A 10,778-nucleotide genomic window follows, 5' to 3' on the forward strand; every position below is an offset into this window, starting at 1 on the left:
AAAACTAGGATGTGCTGACATATGCAAAACGCTAGGATATTAAGGTTTAGACCATCATATCCAAATACTGAACTGAAGTTACACCAAGAAATCTATACTCAGAGTTATAAACATCTGCTGAACAGTAACAACCTATTTAAACTAAAAGAGAACATTCACAAATATTGATTGTAGGAAGAGGGAGTCATCTTCATGGGCCTGCTTTACAGTCAGTGCAAGATGAACATTGACTGTTTTTGTTGTATGTGTTTTTTTCATTAGACCAGAATTAGAAGAGGAAAGAAATGCCCTCATCCTTCAATCTGCAGCCAATAAAAAGCATCTAAAAGAAATTGAGAAGAAAATTTTAGAAACCTTACATTCATCTGAAGGCAATATTCTAGAAGACGAGACTGCTATCAAGGTCTTGGATTCTGCTAAAATAATGGCTAATGAGATCACAAAAAAACAGCAGGTAAGGAGTGTGTATATGTGTTTTCCTTAACAATATGTAGAAATCAAATGTTAAAATTTGCGGCTAGCAGAAGGAGTGCAAATTAGATGCAAAGCACAAGGAGGAAATTCTGTGCTTGTGAAATGTGAAGAGAAATAAAATTGGATCTGTTCTCGAATCTTCACTGATGGTTTATTCAGTCTTTAATTAAAAATATTTTAAAGAATATGTATCTATCTATAAGGAGTGAGTGAAATGTAACAAATTCTGAAGCTAAGGTGAAGGAACTAATTTTTTAAAACAAAAATATACAGGGAGACATTAATAATCTGGGTGAGCAATAATGGGTATGCAAGCCCAGATTCTTTTGTTATATTTAATGCATGAAATACCAGCTGAAGTCAATGAGAGCTAAATAACATTGATAAGAGAATAAAGATTTTTTTTTTTTTAGTTACTATAGACTTAACAGAAATCCAATACTAGTGTTTTCTTTAAGCTGATGTTGGCCTTCCTGCTATTTGTTAATGCCTATGAAATGTAATCTCACAATATGTCTGATGGTCAAATTTTGAAAAACCTTTTTATATTCAAAGTATTGTTTTGTATAAAGCTGATTTACAGTAGAATAACTAGAGCTTAAATACATAACCAGTCTGAAGTTACCCGTATTTTCAAATACTACAGAGATAAAGATTGATACTTTTGATGCTAAATGTTGCATCAAAACTGTTGTGCCTCCTTTGTCCTCTGTTTTGACTATTGCATCCTGTAGTATAGGTAAATAGATAGGCAGTACTATATTAAGGGCAAGTACTCATTTTACCTAGTGTAGTTATCACCTACTGTGATTGTACATTTTGGAACATAAAAGTTCTCTTACTCTGGCGTTATAAAGTGCTGTATAGAGGTATTTTAGCAATATTATTAAGTAGTAACATTTTTGTACAAAAGAGAATATTGAAAGCTTTTCTTTATCAACTGCTATTCATATTTAGATTGCAGAGAAAACAGAACTTAAAATAGCTGAATCTCGAGAAGGTTATCGACCTATTGCAAAGCATTCATCGGTGCTGTTCTTTAGTATTGCAGACTTGGCAAACATTGATCCCATGTACCAGTACTCCCTTAGTTGGTTTGTTAACCTCTTCATCAACTCTATTCATGATAGGTAAATACAGTCTTTCTGGTGCAAAATAAGATGTTTTCATTCTCATCTTATGAACAGTTCCCTCCATTTTGAAACCATTTACCTCTTATCCCTCATTAAATGCAGGTTTTTGAAACAAAATATGATTTGTTAATGAAGTAAATGCTCTTTTTAGTTACTGTTTGAGCAAACAATGTTACTGTTTGAACTGTAAGCACGTGCTTTATTTAAGTATTTTTAAGAATGTGACTTACAGAAAGGGTGAAGTCTGATTCTGAATTAGGCTTCATTAAGAACACTATGAGTGCCACCACCTAACTGGCAAATTAATTTCAGCTCATTACTTTGCTTGGGACTTTTAAAAGAGCTGTAAAACATTGAGTATAATTGAAATTTTGGGGAAATGGGCATCTAAGTCCGTTGTGGAGCATATGGGCCTAATATAATTCCTCTGCAACCCTAAATAGATTTAGATTTCTTAACTGATTTACCTAGGCTATTCAAGTTGAAATCTCAGTTTCTTACTTCTTTTCTTTTTAGTAACAAATCCAAAATTTTGGAGAAGCGACTTCGATATCTAAATGACCACTTTACATACAATTTGTATTGCAATGTGTGTCGTTCACTGTTTGAAAAGGACAAGCTGCTCTTCTCGTTTTTGCTGTGTTGTAATCTTCTCATGTAAGCTCATTTTTGTGAAGTCTCTTAATAACAGAAACTAATGATTTTCTTATAATGGAAAAAGGTACTGATGAGATAACATGTTCTTGTGCATATTGATAATACAGCCTTAGCAGTCAGATCATGAATGTTTGGGGATTTCTAATACTGATAATATTTATAAGTGAAAGACTATGTGAGTGCATGTATCAATACTATGTATAGCCTTTGGACATGTTATGAAAACAATGTTCCTATGTTTATTAAAATCAATGGTTTTGTCAATGATATGTCTTTGACTCCCTTTAAAGGACCTGGGTAGTGCTACATAGCATCCTATGTCAAGAATGATTGCTGTTATTTAAGAAAACATTTCAGAAAGAAATCTAGGACAGTAATGTGCCATCCCAGCAACTTCTAGGCTTTTGTCTTTGTTTTTCATTTTCTCTCGTCTTTCTCTTTTATCCTTCTGCGTACATCATGAGATCTCAGTTGCAGTCTTCTCTCTTCAACTGGCTTTTTAGTTTCTTTTTCCTGTTTTTTTGTGATTTTGTGTGACTACATTGTGAAAGGAAAGATACGTTAAAAATTGCACGATCACAACCATAATATGCATACTTACTTAATTACAATGTGTAGACATCTGTATATGGACCATTCTTCCTGGGCCAATTTGTAAGGCTACTGTATTTCCCAGAACCCATTGTTTTCTATAAAGTCTTTAAAAATCAGGAGTAATTGCACTTTTTAAAAATAAATAAGCAGATATATACCATTTACCTCTTGAAACCCTTACTGTAGTCTTAATAGGTCATTTTTACCGTACAGTATAGTTTTTTAACTATATGGAATACTGAGATGTGATCTCAACTGTTATGCAGTAGAAGTATTACTAAATGGCAGTGAAGTGTAATTAATTTTAAACAACTCTTTATATTATGTAAAACTGTATCTCAATAACGGAATATTATCCATCCTTTTTTTTAATATAGGGCTAAAAATGAAATAGAACATCAAGAGTTTATGTTCTTACTAACTGGGGGTGTGGGTCTCAAGAATAAGCACAAGAATCCAGATCCATCTTGGCTACCAGATAAGAGCTGGGATGAATTATGTCGTGCAAGTGAAATCCCAGCTTTGAAAGGACTGAGGTATAGTAAAATGTTGATGTCAGTTAGCCTTAATTATTTTTGACCAAAGCATGTGTAACATGCTGAAAGAAATGTTTCCTATACATTTTCCAAACCAGTGCCAGAATGCCAACATGGTAAAATCAGTCCCTTTTTTCATCATTAGGTTTGCTTCACTTAAATAAGTCAAACAGTCGGTTGGCTAATTATAATATTATTTAATTAAACTATGTCCTAAATTATTTGAGGCGTTCCCTAAAGAAACTTCTCTTTTGGAATGTCTCCATGTTAGAGAAACAGTGTTTCAAGGGGGTCAATGGAGGCCAAAGGAAGTATGCGCAGCAAAATTCCACTGCAGTGCTGGGGGAGGAATTTTTCTGAAGTTCTGGAGTTCTCCTGAAATCAGGAGAATTTCACCCTGGATTTAAATAGAATTTAACCCTAAATTCTGGAGCCAGCATGGCTGCACAAGTCTTGAATATAAATAGCTGATAGAGCCCAAGTATTTGGAGGATTTGGATCTGACTGCGGAAACACTGCTCTGTTAGAAGAAATTGTTTGGGGCTGTTTTGTGTTTCTCCCCCTTTGGAGTTTTAGTAGCAATGTGGATGATGATCCAGCCTTTAAATAGTCTGAGAGTTGTCCCATTGCAGAGGACATACTCTGCATGTTGCGTGAAGGAAAAAAATTTTTTTCCCTGGTTGAATTTCCTGGTAATTTTCTTCAGTTAGAGTGGAGTTTTCCTGAAATATGAGAGGCGGAAAATTCACCCAGACCTATGAAGGTCCAAGCAGTGCTGGCTGGAGGTATAGGCAGAACTCATTGTCAACTCTGAACCTTCCAGTGGAGTCTTCTATATCTGCAATAGCATAGTGGGAAAAGATTTTTCACTCTTCAACACAGAGAAGCTCAACTGTAGGATTATTTGTTGATGTAGATGTGGAGTGGCTTGTATGGCAATACAATGTAATTGGCTTTTGATAAACATCAGAAAACAGACTCCAGGTATTTACAGTAATTGAATGTGCTTTTTTCTCTAGGAGTCACATCTCTGAACATACAGGCGAATGGCAAAAAATTTATGACAGCAAAGAGCCACAAAGCTTTCCATTACCAGAACAATTGAGTAATACATTAAATGAATTACAAAAGATGATAATTCTTCGGTGCTTAAGACCAGACAAGGTAAAATGATCTGTTATCAAGTGTTTGTAAACTGTTCCATGTTTAGTAGCATAGTTTGCACTGGTTGTTAAAATAACTAATCTGTTCTTCATATTTTGTTAAGAAAATAAATGCTATTCTTATTTTTCAGTTGAGCAATACAAACACTGCAAGCATCAGCTGAGATCTTTTGTCTGACATGATTTAATGCAACTTTCAGAGTATACTCATTGTTCCAGTTTTCTTTAAGTGCTTGTTTATATTTAGTCTGTTATATACTGGAGAGCAGGATATATTAGCCTGAACAAATACACAGAGTATCTAGTACCACGTGCTTTCATACAAAGGGTTCCAAGGCAAAGAGAGATCAAATCTGTTTATTTGAATAGCCAAGGCGAACTTTTAACACATTCTGCCTTTGGTGCACTTAGCAATTGTATTGTATGTACTTTAGGAACAATCAATGTTAGGATTTAAAGTACATATTGCAATTGCTCCTTAGAATAAATTTAAAATAATTACATTAATATTTACTAAGGGAGAATGTCCTGGTCCTCCACATCAGGTAAAGCCTGAATTAAAGCCTTAATGTAATTTAATATTGTTTATATGAAGTATGTTATTTTTTATTTTCTAAAAGCATTATTATTCCTCTTGTAAGGAAAAAGAAAAGGGGGTGGGGGTAGGGGGGGTCAACAAGAGGTGAAACCTTTGCTTCTGAAGCATTCTGCAAGACTAGCCTGAAATCCGTGCAAAGCAGAGAAGTGTCTGTAGGCTCAGGAATTTAACTAATATATGCTACATAAAAGATGCTGTCAAATATGCATTTATGTTTAATTTATGTTAATGGTTTGTATTCACTTTTTTTACCAGATTGGTCCAGCTATAACAACATTTGTAACTGATAAACTGGGGAAGAAATTTGTAGAGCCACCACCTTTTGATATAACAAAAAGTTATTTAGATTCAAATTCTACAATCCCTTTAATATTTGTGCTATCTCCAGGAGCAGATCCCATGTCTAGTAAGTATACACAAAAACAGAAAACAAAAGCGTAGTACAGCTTTTCATATTAGGGACCTGAATTTCCCCTTCAATACACAATGAGGATTATTTTGCACTTTGTGCAAGTAGATTTGAGTGCATCATGTCACACTGGTAAAATTCTATGCTCCCTAAAAATGGGAATGCTATTTTAAACTGAATAAATTTTACATCCACATCAAAGCTGTACCGTCTTATTATATGTACATTTTAACAAAATAGTAATAAACATTTTAAATTTTTTTTTTCCTGACATAACTTCTTTTTAATGAAGAAATGCTAAAATCTTATGCTTTCTGTTCAAGGTCTCCTGAAATTTGCAAATGACAGAGAGATGGTTGGAAATAAGTTTCAGTCCATCTCATTAGGACAAGGACAAGGACCTATAGCTACAAAAATGATTCAAGACGGAATGGAAGAAGGAACCTGGGTTTGTTTACAAAATTGTCATTTAGCTGTCTCCTGGATGCCGATGCTGGAGAAAATATGTGAAGAGTTTAACAGTGAAAAATGTCATCCAGTCTTCAGACTTTGGCTTACTAGTTACCCTTCACCAAAGGTACATGCGTTGCCAAATATTCTGTATTTGGGGAAAGGAAAAGTTGATGACATTTTTAGGAAATATTCATATCCCTGAATGAGCTGATAATACGGAACTTCTCTGAAATACAATGAGGCTGTTGAAGAGATAGTTTAATTAAGAAAGGACATTTAAAAAAATAATTACAAACATAGTAATACCAAGATTCCTTTGTAATATTTTGATATTGTGATGTGTGATATTTTGTGTACTAGTGAATGGAACTGCATTTTGCCAGCATGTATTATTAAGAAGTTTTTATGCTTCACTGAGGTTTTGTTTCACATAAATTCAAAAATTTAATTTTGCATTTTATTTGTAAGATGATGAATACCAAGAAAACATTTTAAAATATAGGTTTGTTGTTTACAGCAAGGTCTTACTTTATTGATGCCTTTGAGAATTTTTTTTAAAAGCTGTTGATGTTTAAAATGTAATTTCTTACAGATAATTGTTTATATAACAAACACAGAGTAATAATATATTATTATAACAATATAGCATCTATTCCACACTTTCTGAATGCAGTTTTGCTATTTTTTATTTCTAGTTTCCAGTAGCCATTCTGCAAAATGGAGTGAAGATGACAAATGAACCCCCTACTGGTCTCCGGTTAAACCTACTGCAGTCATTTCTTTCTGATCCTATTTCTGATCCTGCATTCTTCTCTGGATGCCCTGAAAAGGAGCTGGTAATGTGCCTATTGGCAGTTTTATTCTTTCTTTTTTTTTTTTTATCCACAGATATACTGACTTCTGTCCAGTGAATATTATAGCTAAAATTTTTACTATGGGTATGAGTTTAGGTTTTGCAATGATAAAGATGATTAGTTGAGAATTACTCTGCCAGGTAATTTCACGTGGCAATATTTAAAATGGTTTCTTCGGCTTTATTAAATTGCATACATATTACACAATGTACATAAACTCTGAACATTGATTAGTAGGGCATACCTATCATTATTGAGATGGTAAGCACTGAGAAGACCTTTTCTTGCTACCAGGGACTAGTACTGCAATGCCCATATGTCTTACTGATAAGCGATGAACCACTTAGCTAATCATTACCTGTGAAGGAAGTGAAAAAACAGTGGGATTACTCAGACATAGAGTATGGTAATCAATATATATAGGCATAAGTGGGTGCATCTAAGGACTTATATTAAACAATACATCTGTATTTTATGCTTGTCTAATGAGCCTTAAAAGTAAATGTCTGGTGCTATTTGAATTCTTTTGAAGTCAGCTGCCCTTTACATGGAAGAAGAGAAAAATCTTGTGTAATGGTACTTGAAGAACTAGTTAAATGTGCTTGCATATGTGGCAACTATGATTCTATTTGTTTCCAAGTCAAAAAAAACACAGCATACTTAATAGTTGCCGGTATTTGTACCCTAGATGGAGAGTGATAATCAAATGGTGTGTTCTCTATATAAATTACAGACTAGCATGAGCCTATAGGCTAGTTAATAATACTTTTTTGTTTTGTTTTTCTCAAAGGTATGGGAGAAACTGCTCTTTGGAGTTTGTTTTTTCCATGCTCTTGTTCAGGAGAGAAGAAAATTTGGGCCTCTTGGTTGGAATATACCCTATGGATTTAATGAATCAGACTTGCGAATCAGTATCAGACAGCTGCAGGTAAAATCATCTACTGCTACCTTTAACTCTGATCTTGTGAAGCGTAGGAATGAGCTGATAGTCAAAAAGGAGCAATACACTTAAGTTACATCAAATGTTCAAAGATTTTCATTACTTCAGTTCAGCTACAAAGGCAAGGAATATCAATCATATTATAAATATTTTCAAAATTACAAATGAAATAAAACTTAAAATTGTTTTTCATTATATGTAGATTCATACAGACGTATGGAATATAATGAGTATGTATGAGCATAATAAGAGTTTAAATTGTCATATATAATAGCTCATTGCACTTTAAGTAACACCATGTCAGTGACAGTCACCTATTAGGGTGGCTTTTGTGGATAGTAGGAGGAATTTTTTTTTTTACATATATGCTGTTAGTTAAACAGAACCTCCGACTATTCTCCTTCCCTAAAAAGAAATGCTGAACACTACTTGACCTTGACTCTCCTGCAGGCCTTGTATAGAAAAGTCAGGAGAGCTAAAACTGTGAATTAGGGAAATTGAGGCTGAACAATTGGAAAAGTTATCAAGGAATTAATGGAAGAGATCAGAGGGTTCTGAAGATTGGAAGAAAAACTATGTGAAATGCACATTTCTTTATGACACAGAAAACTGTCCATCTAGAAAGTTTAGACTGGAAAAACTATCCACTTCTTAATAATTCAGGAGTGACTTGGAGGACTTACTAATTTGGATATTCATAAGAGGCTTTTACTACTAACTCATCTTTATTTTAAACAATAAATTTACCTGAAAAAAGATTTCAGAATTTGAATTTCCAACGCTTAGAGAGAAAACTCCATAAACTGCAGTTTTGCATGCACTATAGCTTCCAACCCTTTAGACCCTTTAGTAGGTCACACTGTTGTTCTGCAGATATTTCAAGTCTCTGGAATTACTCATGTCTTCTGTTTCAGTTATTCATAAATGAATATAGCCATGTTCCTTTTGAAGCTGTATCTTACCTAACTGGTGAGTGCAACTATGGAGGTCGAGTGACAGATGACTGGGACAGACGTTTACTGTTGACCATGCTGGATGACTTCTATAATCCAGATATAATTGAAAATCCTCGTTACACTTTTTCTCCCAGTGGCAACTATTATGCTCCACCAAAAGGCACATATGAGGACTACATTGAGTTTATTAAGGTAAAAAGTAGGAACGATATTTTGAACTGTTATAATGATGTGCTAAAAAGCAATCCTTAAAGGCTCCTCTGCATTAAAAAGGTAGTTTTGCAGCACATTAAACTGTGTGCTTGGCTTCTTGCCTATCATCCTTGTATGATCCTTGCCGTGATCTAGAATGTTTCTGAGAGGGAGAGGGAATCAGTAAGTAGACAGGAGGACCTAGCATAGATAATTGAGAATTCCTTGGAAATGGCTTTCTACAAGTGAGGTGATGGCTCTACCACTAGTAATACTGTCTGCAATTACCTACCATTAAGGTCCTTATCCACCTTCAGTTGAAGTCAGTGGTAGTTTTTCACTCGACTTCTTAAAGAAGGCTTGGATCTAATGCTGCTAGAATGCTGCTTTATCTCATGCAGATGTTTGTTGTTTATTTTGTCTTAGAATCTTCCCTTTAGTCAGCAACCAGAGGTATTTGGTTTGCATGAAAATGTGGATATTTCAAAAGATCTTCAGCAAACTAAGATCCTCTTTGAATCTCTGCTCTTAACACAAGGAGGAGGCACTCAGGGAACTTCTGGAGGTGGTGACAGCACTCTTTATGAAATTGCAGATGATATTCTCAGCAAGGTATTGTATTATCCCAAAGACTCCAATTTATCTTTTTACAAAGCAGAAATTCTTTAACTAGAATCCTCAGTGTCAAATTGATTTTGTGTTGGAGGAAAACCCTCCTGGGAGGAATTTAGTGCAGTATGAAAGTAATAAATAGGTAGGAGATAGAGACAGAGAGAGAAAACAGAGCAAACACAACTTGGAAGAACAGTTGATTCATTCATGTGAACAAGTTTAAAATTAATAAAACTGAAACATATTCATAACTTTTCATGGTATGAAAAATTCTAGGTGGTTTTTAAAAGATAAACATCACTTAAAAAAACCCATAATTTTTATTTGGGTTAAACTACTAAATACTGTATTGATAAGATACTCATCAGAAAGTTTAATGGTATCTATTAGTCTGCAGTTTTTCATATCTGCATACTTTTAATATAATACCAATGGATAATGATATATGGAATGATTTCCAAATGTGTTGTCATTTACAGCTTCCAAATGATTTTGACATTGAAGGTTGCCTAAGTAAATATCCTGTGAGATATGAAGAAAGTATGAACACTGTGTTGGTGCAAGAAATGGAAAGATTTAACAAGTAAGAGTGTTATATTTTATTAAATGTAACCAAAATCATTCCATTTGCAGAAAAAGTTTTCCTCCGAATCATACACTGTATACCCTATGTTGTGTGAACTATTTTATTTATTTATTTTGTTCCCTTCTAATTGTCTGCAGTGATATCTGCAGCCCAAGCACCATTACTCCTTGTGGAAGGTCAGAATGTAGGATAGATGTCAGGAAAAATGATCTAGTGGCAAAATTAACTGAAAGAGAAAAATACATGATAGAAGAAGGGAGTCTGAGGAGGCACTTGGAAAGAAAATGTGAACAATATTTTTATGTTCCTTTTTTTTTTTTTTAACTTCACTTTCTCTTTCACCATCTTCATTTTTGATTATATTTTGTTTTCTTCATATTTCTGACCTGTAGGGTAAAGGAGTTAGAAACTGTAATACATGCACTGTTATAGTTTATGAAACCTTTTGCTTGATAGTTGGAAATATTTCTGCTTATTTCTTTATTGTCTCATATGCTTCTGTTTTAAATTTTTCCTTTTTTTCCCCTTTCCTGATGCCCTTCTTCCTATACCTTATTTTCACAATTATTCTCCTAGGATTACAAACCTATTGTCGTGGTTTAATCTGGCAGGCAACCAAAT

General features: G+C 34.0%; 1 protein-coding gene across 1 annotated transcript in view; it reads left to right on the forward strand.

Moving 5' to 3' along the window:
* LOC104077678 (dynein heavy chain 7, axonemal-like) overlaps positions 1 to 10,154 on the forward strand; it is a gene marked incomplete at both ends in the record, with an annotated part of 29,447 nt that extends 19,293 nt beyond the window's left edge. Inside the window, 12 exons of the mRNA XM_009578988.1 lie at positions 262 to 454; positions 1,432 to 1,604; positions 2,124 to 2,264; positions 3,236 to 3,394; positions 4,414 to 4,558; positions 5,411 to 5,561; positions 5,888 to 6,141; positions 6,713 to 6,853; positions 7,662 to 7,799; positions 8,726 to 8,959; positions 9,386 to 9,571; positions 10,051 to 10,154. Coding sequence (XP_009577283.1) covers positions 262 to 454; positions 1,432 to 1,604; positions 2,124 to 2,264; positions 3,236 to 3,394; positions 4,414 to 4,558; positions 5,411 to 5,561; positions 5,888 to 6,141; positions 6,713 to 6,853; positions 7,662 to 7,799; positions 8,726 to 8,959; positions 9,386 to 9,571; positions 10,051 to 10,154 — 2,019 coding nt within the window. The remainder of the gene's footprint in view (positions 1 to 261; positions 455 to 1,431; positions 1,605 to 2,123; positions 2,265 to 3,235; positions 3,395 to 4,413; positions 4,559 to 5,410; positions 5,562 to 5,887; positions 6,142 to 6,712; positions 6,854 to 7,661; positions 7,800 to 8,725; positions 8,960 to 9,385; positions 9,572 to 10,050) is intronic.
* Between the last annotated feature and the right edge of the window lie 624 nt (positions 10,155 to 10,778).

Source organism: Fulmarus glacialis, unplaced genomic scaffold (assembly GCF_000690835.1).
Source record: "Fulmarus glacialis isolate BGI_N327 unplaced genomic scaffold, ASM69083v1 scaffold36005, whole genome shotgun sequence".
NCBI classification, from domain to species: domain Eukaryota; kingdom Metazoa; phylum Chordata; class Aves; order Procellariiformes; family Procellariidae; genus Fulmarus; species Fulmarus glacialis.